Source organism: Prionailurus bengalensis, chromosome B2 (genome assembly GCF_016509475.1).
Source record: "Prionailurus bengalensis isolate Pbe53 chromosome B2, Fcat_Pben_1.1_paternal_pri, whole genome shotgun sequence".
Lineage (NCBI taxonomy): Eukaryota > Metazoa > Chordata > Mammalia > Carnivora > Felidae > Prionailurus > Prionailurus bengalensis.
Genome location: NC_057349.1, coordinates 45,250,895 through 45,273,405, shown reverse-complemented (window position 1 = coordinate 45,273,405; position 22,511 = coordinate 45,250,895). Strand labels below are relative to the sequence as shown.

General features: G+C 39.9%; 1 protein-coding gene across 2 annotated transcripts in view; it reads left to right on the top strand.

The window, feature by feature from the left end:
* Window positions 1–18,633, top strand: part of LOC122489605 (patched domain-containing protein 4-like) — a 66,476-nt gene extending 47,843 nt beyond the window's left edge. The window contains exon 3 of one of the 2 annotated variants that reach the window (XM_043591622.1): window positions 12,107–18,633. In XM_043591622.1, the coding sequence (XP_043447557.1) occupies window positions 12,107–12,610 (504 nt within the window). In that variant the 3' untranslated portion in view covers window positions 12,611–18,633. The remainder of the gene's footprint in view (window positions 1–12,106) is intronic. The other variant, XM_043591621.1, reaches the window with a different exon arrangement.
* The last annotated feature ends 3,878 nt before the right edge of the window (window positions 18,634–22,511 follow it).

Below are 22,511 nucleotides of genomic sequence, written 5' to 3'. Positions count from 1 at the left end.
TTTGGGGATTAAAAAGGAAAGGTAATTTAGTGAAGATAAAATGGACTTAAGCAAGCATTGTATTCTTTATCTAGCATTTTACTGACATAGTTCAATAATTATCCTTCACTGTGGCTTCTAGGTAGTTGTCTTTCAAATACAGGAAGGACAATGATGGGAGAGGGAGGGGGAGGAAAACTGAAAGAAAGGGCTCAGAGGGGAGGAGAGAGAGGGAAAAAAGCAGAAGAAGCAGGAGAAGTAGAAGAGAAAGGAAATGGAGCAAGGAAGAGGTGGGGAGGTTGTTCATATAAGACAATGAGAGATCAAGATCTGATTTATCTTCGGTAGACACCCAAGGGTGTTACTTTTGTTTTATCAAAGGACACAGCTAACCTCACCCACACAACTGCAAATAAAGGCTACTTTTTCCGTTTCACATTCTTTCACAATATGTCAATTCCTCTACCTTTCCTTGAAATACATGCCCCAAATTCATTTCCTTTAGCTTGAGAAATGTTTCACCTTCATTTTCTATCTTCTCTAAATCTGGAAGGCTAGTCAGAGCAATGGTAAAAGGCAACATGTATGAATCATCAGTAGAGGCCCCTTTGAATGAAAATTTTGTACAATCTTGGAAAACAAAGAAAAATAGAAATTAGAAGAAATTAGAAAAATGGAGTTCATAAATGGCAGTGCTATCTCCACATTGCATAAATCAACAGCATATTTCCTGGAAGTTTTGACCAACCTCATAGTCTAGACCTCTGTGGTTACAATGGTCTAGATATTTCAAGAAAGAAGGAAAGTTTCTGCTGAGAGTGTTGTTTTATGTACAGCAAATCCTGTACATAATGGGTCAATTAATTTGGCTTCTGTTTTCAGATTAAAAAATGCATGGGAAGGAATGATACAAAGACAAAAATTAAAAAGAACCTCATGAGGGTCAGTTTGGAACTCAAGTTCAAAGGAAGAAAAGTGACATTAAGCCACCAAGGTTTTCATGATCTTTTCTTTGCCAAGAAAATACCACAGCACCAGTGCAAGGTCAGATCAGCTTGAGAGTTTGAGTGTTAGCTGTTGCAGGGAGTATGGCCGGAGTCGCAAAAGATGAGTCCTCAAACAAAGTGCAGTGAAGTGAAGGTCCTCATAGTCGAGTGGGAATGAGGCCCTGACTCCAGAATGAAGCTTCTTTTATTAGGATAATTGCTAAAGACTACGTGCATAAAGTCAGCTAAGCAAGTGTGTTATTCAATCTAATGGTTTAGCTTTTCAAGGTTGAATTTTGAGTTAATTGGTTTCTATAACACTAGGAAGGGTCAGGTGTGAAGGAGGATCCAGCCCTGGACAATGTTAATGGCTCTAGGCATTCCTTATGAGCCGTGCATTGTTCAGCTGTGTAAACACGTCCTAAGGCCTTGCACCTTCTCCAGCCCTTCCCTTTGGAAGTCTTCTCCTTTGATCCTTCTCTCTTGCATCTCCAACAGTTAGCACTATACCCTACCCTAGAAGCCAGGAATCTGTTGTTATTTAACTGTAACTTTAAGTAGACCACTGTTGTTCATTATATTTCAGTGGGCAAAACCACAGTCCTTCAGGGAAAAGAATGAACCATCGTAACGTAAGTTGACTTAGAAGCCACAAGACAGATTGCTTAAGACTTGAGCCCGGAAATAAAAGTGTCTTGCTTCTTGGCCCTCCCTCCTCTTCCACTGCTTGTCTAAGTGAAGTGTTATCAGAAATCAAACCTAATTTATCCTTCCCATTCCTAACTACCCTTTATACAGTTCCCTTAACATACTTATTTTTTATTATTTTTGTTGATGAGTCCATAGTTTTTCAAATATATATATATATATATATACATATATATATATATATATATATATATATATATATAATAGCCCAACTAACCAAGAAAGCAGATGTGATCTATAATTTCATACCAAATAAGAGTCAGTGTTTAAGTTTTGATGATTTCCTTTGAATATTTTTACATGCATATTTATTTTTACATGGTTGAGATCATGCTGTATGTATATAATTTTGCAGCCCTCAGCAGTTATCTGCATTCCTCAGCAGTGTCTTCTGAGTTCCAATTTTCTCTGCTGCTTTATTTTCTCGCCATCTTATAGGCTTTGTTTCTATAACAAAAGTACAAACTCTTCCAAGGAAGAGACTTTTTTCTTTCTGTGTATTTGTCCTTATCTTGTTTTCTTGCACACACTAGCAATTTGCCTTCCCAGACACTCAGTGCATATATTGTTTGAATTTGTGAGATTTATGGGAACCATTAGAAGTAAATCACCGTTAGCAACTCCTGCACCTCTAGGAAGGAAGGTTTTCTCCAAGAAGTTCTAGCACTCGGGAAGACATGGTTCTTTGGAAAAAACCCAGGTGTGGGGAAAACTTATTTTCCAGAATAGTGTGAATTCCATAAAATTTTTTTAAAAAATAATGTTCGTACAATCAGGTAGGTCTTGGCTTAAATAAAGCTGTGAGGAAGGCAAGAAAACAATCCCATGCTCCCTTTCTAGTGTCTGTCTCCATCCCAAGGCACACCTAAGGCTGATTTTTCACACTGCTGTCAAAGAGAGCTTTTGAATAAAGCAAATCTCCATACTCATTACCAGTACTCATTTCTGCATCGCCCTTCCCACCCCCACTGTAAGTTCCAGTCATTCTCCAAGTCCCTGGAACACAACATGCATATTCTCCTTTCGAGGCCTTTGCATATGCTGTTCCCTCTGCCTGGAAGATTCTCCTTCCTCATGTCCACCCCATCTTCATCTGGACAATTGTTACTCATGCTTCAGGGCTCAGCTAAGATGCACCCCTTTTCAGAAAGTCTTCTTAGTCCCTGCTAGGCTAGACAATTGCTTTTCAGTGCTTCCTTAATACCTATATATTTTTAAATGCCTTTCTGCTCATTTGTATCCCTCTCCCACTCCACCCCAAAGGCTTTCTGAAGAGAGGAACTGTCGCAGTTCACCATTCTAACCTCAACATCTGGCTGACACAGAGCAGGTGTTCACTGAACGTGTCTTCAATGAATGAATGACTCTACCCTTCTTGACTGTTTCCCTGCGTGTGTCATGTCCTTGAGCACACCAAGACTTCACCACACTGCTGCCCCAGGTAGTTACCTGCAATACCTCTGCCTTTGACCCTTCCTCTTTCCCATTTCTGTGAGGATCTTTGGAGCTCTACTCTGCCCCAGTAGGTTGTTAGTCTGTAGGTTGTTCGTCTGATCTACTTTTCCACTCAGAGGTGCTAATGACTCAGATGTCATCCTCCTGATACAGCATGTGACTGTAAACTAGAGTGTTTGGGGGAGAGAGTTTCCCCCAAAAGAAAGGCAAGAGTAGGACTTTCAATCCTTCTCCTGAAGGGGGCATTGCACTTGAGGCCTTTGTGCATTCCACAAACGTTCCCCTGTGAATGATGGCCAGTTTCCTTTATGGAGAGTTGCATCAAAGCTAAATGTCCTTTGATATGGAACACTTGCCCATGAGTGGTTATACTGATGCCTTTGTGAGAGACTCACTGAAAACAGTCCTATTGGTTTCAATTGAAATTTTTGGGATAGGGTCACTAAGATGAATTACAGAAAAAACAAAAAGTTCTTTGTTATATGCCTCACATTTAATGTACATGTTAACTCTACTTCCATACTTTTAAAATAAATTTGTGTACAGATTTTGCATCAGTAAAGGAGAAATTAAGTGTATTTATCCAATTTTGTGATAAGTAAATAAATAACTGAAGACAGGGTACTCATGACATGGAGAGCTGAAGAGAAAATGAATTTTACTGAATAAGAAATCAATTCATCTAGGCTACTGAGAGATGATTTGCATCTAGGTAAAATCGGGCAAACTCTTGATCTTTTTCCACTGGAGAAGCATTCTCTCTGGAAATTACTCCAAGAGAGAAAAGCTACTGGGTCCAGATTTTAAAGAAGATAAAAAGCTTCTTGTTTCTATGGAAATGAACATGGGTCATCTTGTGTTTCTTCTTCCTTCTTATTTCTTTTTCCCTTAGGGTAGATTTTTCTAGCCTACTTCGGAGTGTCTAATGACTTCACCAGAGATGAATCATTAAATACAGAGCTAATGAAACCTTTAGAAATAATATAAGCCAAGCCTTTTATTTTTGAGATGGAGTTGCTATCCCGAGAAGTCATGCCCTGTCACCTTGCCGTATAGTAGCAGAACTGGAACTTGGAGTCAGATACTTGGATTCTGGGCCCTGTGTTCTCTCATCACATTACAGATATTTGCTGGGACATGTAGAATAATATTAGATGTCTCAGTGAATAAACAGCATCATTCAAACATTTTAATAAGAATAATATCCAACACTTTCTGAGCACTATTCTAAATGCTTTATATGCATTAGCACACTTGATCCTCACAATGCCTTATGATTCTTATTTTTTTTTTAATGTTTATTCAGTTTTGAGAGACAGAGAAAGAGTGTGAGCAGGGGAGGGGCAGAGAGCAAGGGGAGACACAGAATCCGAAGCAGGCTCCAGGCTCTGAGCTATCAGCACAGAGCCCGATGTGGGGCTCGAACCCATGAACCATGAGATCATGACCTGAGCTGAAGTCGGCCACCCAATGGACTGAGCCACACAGGTACCCCAACGATTCTTACTTTAACCAGTAACAAAACTGACATCCAGACAGCTCCACACCTTGTCCATGTTGACACTGGTTCTCTAAGTGAGACGGTTGGATTCTCGAGTCTGTACATAACTGCTGTATTATACTTCCTTTCATTCAAATGTATTCTTAAACTATTCAAACATAGGTGCAGCTGTGTTAGGAATATGCCTGACGGAGTCAGAAAGAGGAATAAGTGATTGGCTGTGCCACTTAATAGAACCTTATTCCTTCCTCTTGCTACGAGCCTGTGTCCTCTTTGGTGAGTTGAGGCTACTCCAGCAAAGCACTTTCTCATAAAATGACCTAGGATAATGCAAAGAAAGTTCTTAAGTCATAAAACTGAGTCTGCCTCGTGTGTTAAAAAGTGATATGCTAGACTGTATTCTTAAACTTCTATTCCGGTAGGCTAAAGTTCATATTTCATTTCAACAATACAAACCTTATTTTTTTAATTTTGCTATTTGAAAAAAAAAAATACACACGTGCACTACCCTAGCTTAGTAATATGACATAAAAAATTTAATTTGTTCTTTATTAGGGCATTTCAATGTTTTAAAGTCATTTCAAAATAAGTTTTGATTCCTTTTTCTTTATTTTTTTTTTACTTTATTTTATTGTTGTTTATTTAAATCCAAGTTAGTTAACATATAGTGTAGTAATGGTTTCAGGAGTAGCATTTTGATTCTTTTTTCTTTAAATACCTTATAGGAACCTTCTTTCTCATTATTTGCTTGTTTCTACTAAATATGAAACTCTGGTGAGGAAATCCAAGATAGCTGAGGATTTCATTTAGTGGCAGTTTATTCTACAATATTTGATATTGAGAATAAAACAAAGAGACATAAGTTCAGAAATAAATAGGAGGGGAATCTTATTTAAACAAACAAGCAAACAAAACAACAACAAACCTTACCATTTTGTTAGAAATATCACTGCCTTGTTGAACATCTGACTCTTGGTTTCGGCTCAGGTCATGATCCTAGGGTCATGGGATTGAGACCCGTGTTCGGCTCCGCACTGAGTAGGAAGCCTGCTTGAGTTTCTCTCTCTCCTTCTGTCCCTCCCCTGCTCTCTAAAATTAAAAATTAAAAAAGGGGGCGCCTGGGTGGCTCAGTCGGTTAAGCGTCCGACTTCGGCTCAGGTCATCATCTCGCGGTCCGTGGGTTCGAGCTGTGCTGACAGCTCAGAGCCTGGAGCCTGTTTCAGATTCTGTGTCTCCCTCTTTCTCTGATCCTCCCCTGTTCATGCTCTCTCTCTCTCTCTGTCTCAAAAATAAATAAACATTAAAAATTTTTTTTTTAATAAAAATTAAAATTAAAAAAGAAGAAATATCACTGTCTTCTATACATGGGAAGATTTTCTTTTCAGCAATACGAGACAACTGATAATCTAAAAGTTTCCAATATCCTTGCAGTGTCTACCTCATCAAAAATCAGTGAAATCTGAAATGCAATTGTCTTGGACAGAGGTCTGCAGCTAAATTATCTTGCAATCCCAGAAAGTATCTTGATGTCAACCTAGCACATACATTGAGCAGATATGACACTTACTCCCCTATAATTTCAAAGCATCACTGAGTAATTTTTTTTTCTCTGCCCAATAGTTTGTGACATTAATGTCTCTTTCCTCTCCTATCTCTTGAAGAATTTATTCTTTGATCTTGTCTCTGAGAGTCTTAATTGCCTTTTCCACTGTAGAGCTTTGGATTGGGTGGTAATTTTTAAAAGCTACTCAGTAGTTACTGTAAACTGAATAAGACCTAAAGAATTCAAGATATTTTTTTTCTTCTTCTGACATTACTGCTCCTGGAGAGAGAATATGATGAGATGCTTTGTGGCTGTGAGGTAGCATCATGACCTGTAAATGCACTGATTCACCTTGGAACAATTTACCTACCACAGACTGCCTGGGCTGACTTTTTTTTTTTTTCATCCTGCATCAAGAACCTGAAATACTGCAGGGACTTCCTAATGGAACTCTTTCCTTTAAAGTCACCCTTACTGCCTAAATCATCTCCCATGGTACACTGAGAAAGCACTCCAAAAAGTAAAGTGTGTGGTTCCCTGCTTAAAACTCACAGTGGTTTCTTACTGCAGAACAGTTAACTCCGGCTCCCTAATAAGGCTTTCCTGGCTCTTAAACTTAAAAGACCTTGCTTTGCTCTCTAGCCTCAGACCTCATCTTTTCCTTCAGTTCCTTGAACACTTTGGCTGCCCTTTGCCCCCAGACCTGCATGCAAATCCTTTTTTCAAGTACTCACTAAGTCCCCCTGCCACTAGACTATGTTTGGTGTGCAATGAAAATAGAGGAGGAAACATATTTTAGGGAAATGTTACAGTAGAGTAAAGGGACTGGAAAAAAAGGTAAAATTTATGGGTTTTTTTCCTATACCAGCCTCCAATTTCTATATACACCTTTCTTCATCTGAGACCCTATTGTCCTCAGACACTTTGAGCTGTCTCTTGCTTTTCCTGTTCTTAATAAAATAGTGTCTATAACAATAATGCATGGGGGCACCTGGGTGGCTCAGTCAGTTGAGCATCTGACTTCAGCTCAGGTCATGATCTCATGGTTTGTGAGTTCAAGCCCCACGTCAGGCTCTGCGCTGACAGCTCAGAGCCCGGAACCTGCTTCGGATTCTGTGTCTCCTTCTCTCTCTGTCCCTCCCCCACTCGTGATCTGTCTCTCTTCTTCTCTCAAAGATAAAAACAAACATTAAAAAAAAAATAACGTATGGGGCGCCTGGGTGGCTCAGTCGGTTGAGTGTCCGACTTCAGCTCAGGTCACAATCTCGTGGTCCGCGAGTTGGAGCCCCGCGTCGGGCTCTGGGCTGATGGCTCAGAGCCTGGAGCCTGCTTCCAATTCTGTGTCTCCCTCTCTCTCTGACCCTCCCCCATTCATGCTGTGTCTCTCTCTGTCTCAAAAATAAATAAACGTTAAAAAAAATTAAAAAAAAATAACGTATGATTAGTTATATACACCTCAGGGTGAACTGAGTTAAATATTATGGGATGTTCATTATATACCAGGCTGTGTTCTAAACCCCGGGAAATTGTCAGTGAGCAAGATAAGAAAGGTGTCAGCTCTCAGCGAACACACATGCTAGTTGAAGGAACATTTGAATGGTTCAATAAGATCACTTCAGACAGAAATCCTTTGTAGGGAGAAGACAAAATAGGAGCATATCATAAAGTGAGGGCTGGGAAGGAAGTGTCTAGTTTAGAGCATGCGGTTCAAATGTTCTCTTTAAAGGTAAGACCTCTGTGAAGAAGTAGCCCTGGCCATAGAAGAGTAGAGGAAGGCATTCCAGGCAGAGGGCATGGCAGGTGCAAAGGCCATGTGGTGAAAGTTGGTGTGTTGAAGGAATAGGAAGCAAGACAGGAAAGCTGGAATAGAATTCATGGGGAGAAGACTGGTGGGGGACAAGGTCTGAGGCTCAGCCCATGGTGGGACATGCAGAGCCTTACAGACCTGGTAAGGAATTCTCATTTCTTCCCAGTGCAAGTGGAAGCAAGTAGAAGGTTATAAGTGCATAAGTGGTGTCATCTCATTTAGAGTTGTGCACGTGGGCTCTGGCTTCGATGAGCAGAAGTGGGCACAAGAAGAGCAGAAGCGGACACAAGGATGTGGAGTTAGGAACTTCAGTTCATCTCCTGTTAGCGATGTCTGTTCAATTCAGTGAAACACTGAAACAGGAGAGCATTGAAAGTGATGTGTTACCATTTTGTCATGTTTTTAAGGTTTATCTTCGGGCCGACAAATGTGATTTCTGTACTTAAAGGAATTTTAGAATTTGCGTAAGAGGTTTTGTTGGAAAAGGAGGAAGTTGAATCAACATGCATGTAAGCGATTAAGCATCGGACTTTGGCTCAGGTCACGATCTCACAGTCCGTGAGTTCAAGCTCCGCGTTGGGCTCTGTGCTGACAGCTCAGAGCCTGGAGCCTGCTTCAGATTCTGGGTCTCCCTCTCTCTCTGCCCTTCCCACACTCACGCTTTATCTCTCTCTCTCTCTCTCTCTCAAAAATAAATAAACATTAAAAAAAAAGAACAGTTAGTGGGGACTAGGAACCAAAGTGGCCTCCCTGAAGTCAGCCCCACAGGATTCTAGAAAGTTCTGGATTTGGAATCAGAAGAATTGCATTAGAACCCTGGGTTCATCACTTTGACTAACAGGTCTGCCTTCTCTGAGCCTCTACATTTACTCACCTGTTAAACACAAATGTCCTACCTGGTGATTGGTAAGATTTTGTTATGCCATAAAAATAATTAATTCATGGCTTTATTATAATGATATCATTTCTGACCTTCACATCTGACTTTATAGGTAGTATTTTCATAGGATAATAGAGCTGAAAATTATCTTCAACATTATGTAAACATTTACTCCTATATTCATATCTGCTCATTTAGAGATGAGAAAATGGAAACCTACAAGGGGAAATGAACCAGCCAAGGGTTTCTTAGCCAGTTAGCCTGAGACCTGTGCTGCAGGCCAGGTCACAGGACTTCTGATTAGGCGTTCTTGCCACTAACCCCCCCTGACTGCTTACAGGTCCAGGGAAGTTCTGCCCAGAGGATAATTACAATACATGTTTTATTCATTCTCTATTTCTCCTACCAATGAACTGTTAAAGTTGGGAAACTGGCAAACTCTTCCACCATCCCTTACAAAACAGTAGAATTTTGCCTTACAAAAATATGCTCAGTATAGTTCTGAGAAACATTGGGATGATTTCTCAAGATCATATAGGATGACTGGGCCAATGGCTTGTACAAACTGTGAAACTTTCAGCACAGCTTTCTGTTCAAGGACGTCTAAAGACCTTGTTTATTTTGTTCTGGTGCATGGACTAGAACAAATTAAGAGAGAGAAATTCATTCTATTAGTTACATCCATTTAAATATAATGGGATGAAAGCGTATCTCTTATGAGGTAATTTTTGTAAGAAATGGCAATTAGACAACCTCAAAAGGGGGGGTGAGCAGTTAGCCAAACTCAATAAAGATCAGTTGTTTAAAAATCTGTAGACTTTTGACTTTTGTCCAGGCACATTATCAGTGCCCTCTTTGATCCACTATAATCTCCAAATGAGGCCTGAGGGACGCATAAATCTTTGTTCCGCTGTTAAAGATCCCTGAGAAATCTTTTTGATGACAAGAATGAGTAAAGACAGATGGAACTGCACATTCTTAAGTGAATAAATATAGCTTTTAAAATACTTTCTCTTTCAAATAATCAAAAGCACATGTCAACATCACAGGCAGGATTTCAAAGAAGTAGAAACCAGGGTGGAGCTAAAAATTATACCAAGCTTAAACCAAAAATAAACAAGCCTAATTGAGAGCAAGAGTGGAAATTCTTTAAAGAGTGGAAACCATATTCCAGTCTCTCAGTGCTGGGACAAGATGCCCACTCCTTTGAAGCTTTCCTACTGTTTCACTTGCAGCTCATCGGAGAAGCCCACAAGGTTTCAAAAAGAGAGAGTGGGGAAACTCCAGCTGGAATTTCAGGTTTATATATATATATATATATATGAAAAAAGATGGAAAGTTTACAAAGATACAAAGATGCCTTGGAAAGGGGAGATTTTCCAAGCAAAGGAAGGAAAAAAAACCTCAAATCCAATTCTTATTTAGAAATAAATTGTTCATTTAGAGATGGTCAGGTTGTATTAAGTAGAAAAATTGCTTTTACTTAACGTATAGGGGCAAATGGGTATGTGAAATGACTATGAAATTTCCTCCTCACAAATCTTAATGACACCACTAACAACATTTGTACTTGCTGTAAATTTCTCAAACTTTTTTGTGCCTGCAACACACTTTCAAGTACGACAGTTACTTTAGTGCATGTTAAAAATACAAATAGCAACAAGTACCTCAGATATAGAGTCTGACTAAATGAGTCCATAATAACTGGTTACAGGTGTCTATTTGAGGGTAGAGTGCGCTGCAATTCTGTGATAACAACCACGGTTAGCAGACTGTTTGGGTTTGCTGCCCTTCTGCACTACCTTTCTAGAAAGAATTGTTTCCTGCTCTGCTTCTATGCTTTTATATCCTTGTGAGATAAATATCTTGCTTGACGTAGCAAGTGCAGATTCTCCTCTTGGCACTAAGTACCTTCGTGCCTGCATTTCACGTGGTACCTGCAGCACATTTTCAATGCCATGTTCTGTCTTGCGACCTGCTATTGGGCTCAGTATTGCATCTGACCACCATTGCCACTGAAGTAAATGACAGTTGTGGCAAAAAGAAAATATCCAAATTGATTTAAATTTGGTGATGGCCATCAGGGACTTCTTTCTGAGTGTTAAGGCACACTGGTTGATAATTACTGCTCTGAATTAAACAACTGCATATCTGGGGTGCATTGTAGCTCAGTGGGTTAAGCCTCTGACTCTTGATCTTGGCTCAGGTCTTGATCTCATGGTTCATGAGTTTGAGCCCCATATCAGGCTGCACACAGACAGTGCTGAGCTTGCTTGGGATCCTCTCTATCTCCCTTTTTCTCTGCCCCCATCTCAAAACAAATAAATAAACTTAAAATAATAAGTAAATAAACAACTCAGTATCTACCTTACTTGTACCTTAAAGAGGAGTGATCACTTCTCTCATAAATATCCTAGTCCTATGACCTTGTCTGCTCTACTTCATGTGAAATTCTAAAATCACAATGACTTTTGACAAGCCCACCTGAAATCTTATCAGTTTCATTGGGGGGGGGGGGGGCGGGGGGTGGTTGTCCACTGTGTTCTATGGGGAAAAGGTCAACCTATGACTGAGGCAGGTGTTTGGAGGGAACATCATGATGAGTGAGCAGGCGCTCACCTCATATTTAGGAAACATTTCAACACTCTTGTGTTAATTGTAAAAACAAAACAAATAGTATCTTCTATCTGGTGTGCAGTGCACCGTTGCACCCCCAGGAGCCCCAGAGTATAGATGTTTGTAATGTTCATGTGTGTTTGTGTGTGTTGGTGTAGGTGTGTGTGTTAACCCTGAAAAGCTTAGTGTATATTTACTAAATGGATTATTCTTCCAATTTTTGAAATGTTAACTCATGCCATGCTTCATGAAACTGAAGCTGAAAACTTTTGGCTGAAACTGAATCGTAAGACTTGATCCTGCATAAAGGAGTTGTAATAGACTGCTACAGACAGAAATGATGGGAACGGGGGTAGGGACGGGATGGATCATTTCCCTATGCATGTGGCGAGTCTTGCATAGCTTCGTAATTCTCTTTGCATCTTTCTAATCCTGTTCATCTTGCATGGGATCCCATGACACTCCAAAAGGTTAAATATAAAATCCTCACATGCCACTCCACCCACATCAGCTCCACGATTGCAAGAGCCATCCTCTGCCTTCATTGTGTTCCTTCACTTAGAGTAACAATCTGTTGTCTGGAATGTGCATCCCTCTGGTAACTGTAGTCTCTCCTTTTTCTGTTTTCAAGGATGGGAGGAACAGTTTTATTGGACACCAACTGGGCGGGGTAGTGGAAGTGCCAAACAGCAAGGACCAGCGGGTCAAGTCAGCCAGAGCCATTCAAATCACCTACTACCTCCAGACCTATGGTTCTGCCACCCAAGACCTCATAGGGGAGAAGTGGGAGAATGAGTTCTGTAAGCTTATGAGGAAGCTCCAGGAGGAGCACCAGGACTTCCAGCTCTACTCTTTAGCATCCTTTAGCCTCTGGAGAGACTTTCATAAGACCAGCATCCTGGCCAGGAGCAAGGTCCTGGTGAGCCTTGTGCTGATCCTGACCACAGCCACCCTCTCCAGCTCCATGAAGGACTGTTTGCGCAGCAAGCCCTTCCTGGGCCTCCTGGGGGTGCTCACGGTGTGCATCTCCATCATCACAGCAGCAGGGATCTTCTTCATCACCGATGGAAAGTACAACTCCACCCTGCTTGGAATCCCATTCTTCGCCATGGGTAACTATCCATCCTTGTGGTAATCGGATTCTTACCGATATGGGGCAAGGTAGTATATTTCTTGAATTCTCAGGCAGAAATCCGTTTTAATTTTGCACTGATGTGTCTGTGTGATTATGTAAAATCTTACTTGGGGTGGTGTCCGTTTCAACCTTACTGGGCCTTTTGGAAATTTTAGGCTGACCAAGTCATCTTCCCATTTATGTTGGGGAATTGAGTGCTGTCAGGTATTTTTAAATTATACAATATTGGAATTCTGTACTCTGCTTCTTCAAAAATGATAGGCCAGGGATAATGGAGTACGGAGCTAAGGAAACCCAACACTTAGTCTGAACAAACTTTCGTGGCTCGTATTCATGGGCATCTTCAAGTTGATGATGGTGAAGAGTGAATAGCGTAGGGTGAAAATTCAAAGAACCACTCACATGTTCTAATCTGAAAAACTCCTTCATTAATCTTGGCTTATTAATTCATTTCAAAAATTTTCCAGAAATTATACTCATTTACTTACCTCCATATTAGCTAAACCTTCCTGCTGCTGCTTAAAGGTGTCTCCCCCAATTTCTTACATCTCTGGTAAAAATAATTAATGAGCATCTTCACTCAAGATTATTCCTTCTTATAACTTTTCTCCTAGGCATACATAAATGTCTAGAAAATGCTTTATGAGTGTGTGTGTGTGTGTGTGTGTGTGTGTGTGTGTGTCTGTTCTCACAAAAAAAGAAGATCAAGTCTGGGAAGAAATGTGAGTGATGGCTCAGCAACGAGACTGATGGAGTGCATCAGAAAAGCCATGATAATGGTGATATCTGTGGTACTACAAAAGAGTTCTGTCAGATATGATATAATTCCCCACATTCAGTGATTTGGAGGTTGAGCTGTAATAATGGCCTCTACGAGGTGAACTGACATGAACAGGAGAGTCTTGAGCTGTAAAGTAAATGTTAAAATCAGCTATGAATTACAATTTTATTACTAAATAAAAAACCCCACAGGTATGTGGCCAAAAAGTCTTCCAGGTAATCCAGACCCTTTTTGTTTTCACTTTAACAAACATTTTTGAGAATACCGCAAAACAGGTTTATAGTGTAGGTACTGGGGTCAAACTTCTTTATCTGGAAACCCAAGTTCGTTGTGACCCCTAGTAAGTCAGTTCATCTCAGTAAGCCTCAGGTTACTCATATAAAATAAGGGTAATAATCGTATCACTTTCAAATAATTGTTGTTTGAATGGAGTAGAATACACCTAAAGCTTAGAACATACAGCAAATGCTTTGTAAATCTTATCAAGCTTTAAGTGAGCTGGATTCAATGATCAATAGGAAACAGCCCTTAGATTCAAGAAATTGAAAGTCATCCTGGATTTTGCATATCGTCTTTAAATGCATGTTCATCTTGTTAACAAAAGTTTTTTTTCTTTTTCCCAAAGAACTATATTAAAATTTGTTTGTACCAGTGATAAGGATGAGCCTAGATTTGAACCATTTAATACTTGTTTTTTGAGCTCAGTCTCTTGACTTGAAATAACAATATAAAATTCATAAGGAACATTCAGCATGATTCACAAATGCAGCATGGCTCATTCAAAATGACAAATTAGATACCTAAAACTGTGGCAATCTAAGTAGGTAATGGAAAGATTTATCAGGAAAATTATATGTTATATAGAATTCTATATTCAATACAAATAAGGAGAAAAATTGTCTCCAGTGGTGTTGAATTGTAGTATCAATTCTACAAAATCAAAGTGGTGTTTTCATTCCTTAAGGAAATAATAACATGTAAAGCCATAGCACTGAAGCAAATGCCCAGACCCTGAAACACATACTTTTCACACTTTTTTTTTCCTCTGTCAGTGTTCTTTAAGATCATAACTCAACTCTGGACAGTGTAGGTGCAGACTCTAAGAAGCCTGGTGACTGGTTACTCTTCAGGATTCATAGAATTCAGTCCTTAAAATGTTCTGAAATAAACTTTTTTGGTATGTTCTGAAAACATAACTACAATAAACCTACCAATAAATACTTATTTCAGATATCTTTTCCATCAAGAGGGAGTTTGTTGGTTGTGCTTTGTTCTGTTTGTAAAATGATCCATAATGATAAAGATACCAAGATCAAGAACTAGCAAAATGAAAGGAATATCCTACAGGGCCAGGAAATCTGGGCTTTCATTCTAGTTTTTCCACTAACTTTGTATGTTTTATTCAACTTTGTCCCAGTTCTTCATATATTAAATGAAAGTTTTGGGCTTTTCAATCTCAAATTTTGAAGATCCTACAATATTATTCATTTCATTTTCTTTCTTTTTTAAAGTTATTTATTTATTTTGAGAGAGAGAGAGAGAGAGAGAGAGAGAGAGAGAGAGAGCAGGGGAAGGACAGAGAAAGGGAGAGAGAGAGAATCCCAAGTAGACTCTGCACTGTCAGCACAGAGCCCAATGTGGGACTCAAACTACCAACTGCAAGATCATGACCTGAGCCGAAATCAAGAGTCAGACACTCAACAGACTGAGCCACCCAGGCACCCCTATTTATTTCATTTTCTACTGAAGCTAGATCATTCCTTTAATCATTCCTTTCTAATGTCATGTAAGGTATGCGTTATCCTCCAACCTCTAATCTCCATTCTCTTTTGTTGACTTCTAGTGTGTGTGTGTGCATGCGTGCGTGTGTGTGTGTGTGTGTGTGTGTGTACATATGAAAGAGAGAGAGAAAGAGAGAGAGGGAGAGAGGCTTTAGATAGAAAAACCACAACCTTGCATTCAGAGCACAACTCCATGAAGGTGATGAGGTGGAATGTGCTATTGAGCATCAGTAAGTTCAATTGGCAGATCTATATCTTCTAGGGGTACAGATGGCATTGGTTGAAAGTAGTCCTTTGATTGATTACATTGTATATGGTATCCAAACTGCATAATATGAAGTTAGTTGGGTGTAAGGCAAAGAAGCCCAACTCTTCTGGCACACTTTTATTTCTATTCCTATCTTCTCACAAGGATTTATCTGAGGTAGTGAATATTCACTCCACTGTGCCTCTCAAGATTCAAACCTTTTGTGTTCATTAGAACTTATCCCTGAAGCTGAATATGTCACTTATGATGTTCTGCTCTTCAGCTATCTTGTTTCTGACCACGTATCTTCCTTCTAGACTGCACCTGCCTTGTTCTTTTTTCTGATCATTCACCCACTTAATATCCCTGGTGCCATTTAAGAGGCACATGTACTGTACTTTTATATCCTGCCATTTTTTTTTGACAGAGAGAGCATGAGCAAGGGAGAGGGGCAGAGAGGAGAAAGAGAGAGAGAGAGAGGAAGAGAGAGAGAGAGAGAGAGAGATAATGAGAGAGAGAGAATCTTAAGCAGGATCCGTGTTCTACATGGAGCCCAACAGAGGGCTCGGTCCCATGACCCTGAGATCATGACTTGAGTCAAAATCAAGAGTCAGTCGCTCAACTGACTGAGCTAGAGCTACCCAAGCACCCCTATCCTGCATTTTTTAAACCTGTACCAATTTTTATATTTTGTCTGTAAGTAAATTCGTGTCTCTCAAATTGTATGTTCCAGATTTAGGTTTATAAAAGATGATCATAGGCATATATATGACCTCTGGAATGACCTATTATGACTAAAATGACCCTATTTAACTCCAGCTTAACATCTTTTCTCTTTGCAAACATAAAGCAATAAGAATGTCACTAATTTAATTTATAACTCATTGTCAGCCTTTTTTTTTTTTACTTCATTTGCTTTGTGTGAATGTGTTTCCTCTTTCTGGAAGGAGAAATATGGGCTAATATTGCATACAGGTACCAACCTGGCTCCTCCTTGCTGATCTTCTGTGGATAATTGCCAAAGACATTAGTAGCCTTGCTTCACTGTTATTTTTGCGATCTATCCTGAATTCGTTTTATACGCCAGGAGTCTTACTTTAGTCATTTGTGATTTTGACAAGAGCTGCTTTGTGGCAGTACTGAGACTAATTTAAAGTTCAATAGAGCTTAAAAAATAGGTAGTGAAGATAGTGAGTAAAGATGATGGACACATGTACCTGACTTGTTTTGTTCAGGGGAAGCCAGCCTTTCCATCTACAAGACCTCATTCATCATCTAAAACTCCACGCTCAAAATTCCGTGTTCATGAGCTCCATGTTCATTTGTTTATTAATGGATTCAAATATCTATTGAGCACCTACTATGTTCCAGGTATTTTTGGATTCTAGAGTAAAAGGCACTGAACAGAACTGATCAAGTTATTGCCCACATGGATCTTACATTCTTGGCCTGCAAAGGGGAGGCATCTGACAATAAACAAATAAGATAAGTGCTATAAAGTGCAAAAATAAAGCAGGATAAGGGATAAAGAGCATAAGTGGTAAGAGAAAAGACTTTCTAAAAAAACAAAAAGAAAGAAATTGAAGTAGAGAGCTAAATGAAGTAAAGAAGTATCCATGTGGCAACCTGAGAAGAACGTCTCTGACAAAGCCAATTATAAATGCAGTCTTTTAGATGGGCTTCTCTTGGTAAAGTTGAGGAACAGCAAGAAAGGGAGTGTGGCTGGAGCAGAGTGGACAACTGTGTGAGTATTATGAGATGGAGTTAGGAAAATTGTAAAGAGCCAGATCATGTAGGGCACTGAGAATACTTTAGATGGAAAGCTATCTGAAGCATTTGAGACATTAGAGTATGACCTGACTTACGTTCTAAAGGCATCTTTGGCTACAGTGTGAAAATTAGTCTGCAGTGGATCGAGAATGGTTATAGGGAGACTGTGTAAGAGGTTATCACAAAAATTTATGGGATATAATTGTGGTGACTTGAAATACCATGAGAACAGGGACAGTAGTAAAAAGGGATTCGACTCAGGATGTATATTTGAAAATAGAATTGACAAGATTTGCTGCAGGATTGGATGTGGTATGTAAGAAAGAGAAGAGTCAAGGATGACCCCAATCTTTCAGGACTGAATAATTAATAGAAAGCATTTACTATTTATTGTCATAAGGAGATTATGGAAGGAATCAGTGGTAGAGGAAAACTTTAGGAATTTACTCTTCTATCGGGTAAGTTAGATATACCTATGAAGCATCCAAGTGGGAAAAATGTGGGCTAAGACAGTATGTAGATCAGGTTCAGAAGTAAAATCAGTAAGTTGGAGCTGGAAATATAAATTTTGGATTTATCATGGCATAGCTGATAATAAAAGCCATGAGATCTGACAAGATCAACTGGAAAGATAAATATAGATAGGAAATAGAAGTCTAAGATCTGAGCCCTGAAGCTTTCCAATGCTTAGAGATTGGGAAAATGAAGATGATTTAGAAAAATGACATTAAGAAGGATCAGGCAGTGAGATGGCAGGAGAATCAAAAGATAATAGTGTCCCAGCAGCCAAGTAAAGAAGGTGTTTCCTGAAAAAGCTAGACATCAACTGTTTCAAAAGCTGCTAAGAAGTTGTGTCCAATGAGAACTGAGACTTGGTCATTTGACTTAGCAACTTGAAGGTCAGTGGTGACTTTGACAAGAATTGCTTTGGAGGCGTGCTGCGAGTAACAAAGAGGTTGAGTAGAGCTTGGAGCATAAGAAGTGAAGACAGTGAGTAATGATAATTTTTCCAAGGAGTGTTACATCACAGAGAAACAATGATTGTACGCTAATTGGGATGCGCAGTACAGAAAGCTTCATAGTAAAGCAAAGATAGGAAGAAACTGCAGAAGCAATGTCATTGAGTAGGAGAGATGGGCCTGGATTCAGAACACAACTAGAGTCATGGGCTTTATATAAGAGCACAGACAGCTCATCTCCGGTTAAGAAAAGAGAAAGCAAAATATACGGACAGATCCAGATAGATTGGTACATGTGGGGGTGGGAGTGTGTGGAAATTCTCTTCTGTGGCTTCAACTTTGCCAGTAAAATATGAAGCAAGTTATCAGCTGAGAATAAATTTGGGAGAGGAGGTGCTGATTTGAGGAAAGTGAAGAGATTTTGAAAGAGTGGCTTTGGAAATTGGAGAATAAATTAAAGAAAAAAAAGCTAGGTGAACAGCTAAGAAGCCCAAGGAACCACTTGAAGTTCGCGTTTACGGATTTAGAAAAGAAATCAATTGGCATTGTTGCTGAGTCAGTGCCCCACCTCCAGCCATATATAGCTGCTTGGGGGAGGGGTTGAGTAGGCAATGACATGAATTTAATTGGAAAAAACCTTACAGGGGGGGAAAAAAAAGAAGGTTTATAGTGTATGCAGAAGAATGACTATAATGACAGATCATGAAAATTTTACTAGTTGGGGTCAACTAAACCATGTTGCAATAACAAATAATGCCTTAAATCTAGTTGGATTAACACAACAAAGATTGATTTCTTGCTCATACTACAGTTTAGTGTGGGTCAGGAAGCTTTCTTTGGGAACTCTTTCTCCAGCAGAAATTCAGGGGTCGAGGATGCCTCTGCCATGCAACATCTTGTCTTCTCAGAGTTTGTGGTCCCAGCTGTGTACACAGAAAAGAGAATAGTTAGGGAAACCACACCAACTTATAACTACCTTGCACGTGAATTGATAGTTATTTCTCATCATATTCTATTGGCCAGAACTAGACACATGGCCATAAGTTAGCTAAAGGAAGTACGGAAAATGTAGGAGAGTAAATGGATTATTTAATGAATTATTAACTGTCTCTCTCATATAAACTAAGTCAAACAAAAAGGGCAATGAGGATTTACTTCCCATCATCATCATAGCAAAAAAGTGATAGGGTCAAAATACTAGGATTTTCTGTGAGGTCAGAAAATTGTTTGAGGTTGGAGTCTATTCTGGTTATCGATTACTGTATAACAAACACCACAAGACTTCGTAGTACAAAACAACCATTTTATTATGCTCATGGGTTTTGTGGGTCAGTAATTTAAAAAGGGTACAGTGAGGTCAATTTCTCCCATCTCTACAATGTCTAGAGCCTCGGCTCAGGGTCACTTGAATGTCCAAGGGCTGGGACGGCTGGGGCTAAAACAACCACTTCTAAGATGCTTTCTTTGCTCACATGACTGGTACCAAGTTTGGGATTTCTGAAGGAGCCCCTCAGCCTAGAATTTTGAAGATGGCCTCTAAATGTGTCCTCTCCAGCATGGTGTTCTCAAGGTAGTCAGGTTTCTAATCTGGTGACTCGGGCTCCAAGAAAAAAGTATTGCAAGAGAGCAAGGCAAAACTGCAGGGCTGACCTGGTCACAGAAGTTGCATAGCATCACATCAGCCATATGCTGTTGACTTCATGCCATTCACAAAAGCTAGCTCAGGTTCAAGAGGACGGCAGTGAGACTGTACCACTTCAGAGAGTGGCAGAGAGTTGAGAGAGAGGCGGAGTCACATTGCAGAAGAACAGGTGGAATGGGAGCGACCGTTCTGGCCATCTTTGGAAACAGAGATCTGCCACACAATCATAATGGGAGTGAGCTGGAAAAGAAAGAGATGGATTCTAGAGATGCGTGGTATCAAGGTCTTGAGAAGAGATTATTACTAATGAAAATGACCATGATTTGATCATTTTGAGCTGGGAGACAAATGTAGGATTGAAGACATTATGAGTTCAAAGGACCTGAGTATAGAAGGGATTTTCTCTGTGGAATCTGAAGTCATGAAAAATTATGACAAGAGTTGTTATGGCCACTGACACATTGAATCCTATGTTAAATCTTTAGCAAATGAGAGAGACTGATCCTGAGGTTTGTAAATGAATAATAATTTTTTTAAAAAAAGGAATAATTTGCATACTACGTGGCCTACCTTCAAAAGAGTAAGTGTTTTTAAGGAAGACGAACAACATCTTTGACTTCCCACGAGGTAGAGGATAGCACCTATAAAACTTTCAGGTCCTACAACACAAGAGGAATAGGAGAACAGAGAGGCCTCCAATGGAGACAGCCAGGAAAGCAGTGTCCTCGGGGGATGGCCAGCTTTCGTTAGAGCAAGAAGCTAAAGGTTATATTTGGGGAAGAGATTCTGGAGGTAGGGAATCTTAGTGATGACAGGACTGAGTTCCAGAGGGGAGAGAGAAAGTGGGAAAGATGAGAAGATGGTCAGATAGGGGGTTATACAGAACTGTATTAGGAATGACAGTTCCCAGACCTGGGAATCATGGGCTTCTGTGATTGCTCTGTGAGGGGAAGGGTATGGCTCGATGGCCGTACCAATGGTCCCACTGGGCAAAGTCGTTCTGTTACATTGTAAGTCAGATCATATCACCCACCTGCTCAAAATCCTATACTAGCTTCCCATCTAAACCAAATTCAATGGATACAAACATTCAGTGATTTCCAAAGTCCCAACAAGACTGACATCTGTTGTCCCTCTGGCCTCAGGTTCAGCCTGTCTCTCTCTCTCTATACCTGGAAAGCTCTTCCTCAGATACCTGCAGACTTGTTTCCTTAACTCCTGCAGTTTTTAATGCAAATGTCACCTTCTTAGTGGGGAATCCCCTGGCCACTCTATCCCAAACCACAAGCACCCTCACCTTCTGGTCTCCCTCTCTGCTTCAGTTTTCTCCTTAGAGCTCATCATTATCTACTATACAATACAATTTGCCTTTGGACTTGTTCATTTTCTATCTCCCAGCAATGAAATATAAGCCCCGAAAGAACGTAAATTTTCATTGTTCCATTCCCATTGTTTTCTAGTACTTCAAACAGTACTTGGCCTGGAATAGGCCTTAAAAATTAATGTGGAATTAATGAATGAATGGTCTCTCAGTGTTTCTCAAATGAGTTATGCTCTATTCGAGTCACTAGGTCAGTTTAACATATCATGATCCACATTTATGTTTCACTTAAGGAGAAGGAAAGAAAATAGAAAGAAATAGGAAATAGCCGAAGGTATTGCACATAGTAAAGTATTATTGTATCAATACTTTAGTTTCAGTGTAATACATATGTGTATAACAGATCCCAGTGGAAGATGTTTTTCATAATGTGGGCCCCGGTCAAAATTTTTAGAAAAACACTCTAGAAACTTTGTTGGGCTAATGTCTTAAACAGATCATAGTGATAAGTGAGGATTTATTGATGGGGAGGCCACTGGGAGAACTCATCAGAAACATATGTAGCTGCTTCTCTTGGTTAGTTCTGCTGGAGGCAGGATCAGTACTTTGGAAGGGGAGGGTTTTGCCAGGCATTTAAGGTGTTACTTCCTGGGCACTGCTGTTTCCCTAGACCAGAAATAGCACAGTGTTTAGCACGTAATGGGCCCTCTAAGACTTGAGAGTTGGCTAAAGTTTTTTAATGATTATGTTATGGTTTTGGAAATATTTCTCAGTAAGTTGCTTTTGCCACAGGACCTGTTTTACATGGGATCATTAAGCCATCGAAAGCCTCCCCAAAGTAACTCATTGCTGGGAGAGACAGGGCCTATTATTATGACATCAAGAATGTTCAGTTGGAGCTCTTTCCCAGCCATATTAATTGCAGCCACCCTGCTTTTGGTAAGAAACTGTTACTTCCTTTGGGAAAGGGTTGGCCGATGGCCTTGTTTATGGCTTGGGATCAGAAGATTTGGGATTCCAGTTTAGTCCCACCTCTTATGGGCCTCTCCTGTTTTCTCTTTCATACCGTGAGGAAGTTGGACTGATTTGTCTTTAACATCCCTTCCACCTTTATTCTTTAATCAGTGAGTCTTTTATTTGACACTTAGGCTATATGGCATGTTATTTTCTGGGTTTGGGGTTCACTGGGGGCTAGACTGGGTCTACTTGGCATCTTTTCTAATGTCTACTCCAAAGTGCCCATAGTAGGCATTTTGCAAACATTGACTTACCGATGACTCTTGTGGCCGTTAACGTTCATAGAGGAAGAAAAGTCTGAACTCTTGGCTGTTCTTAGTTTGGGTATTTTAATGTCCCTATTTTTCTTCTGTTTTTCTTTAGTTCCGATTTTCTTGTATTGA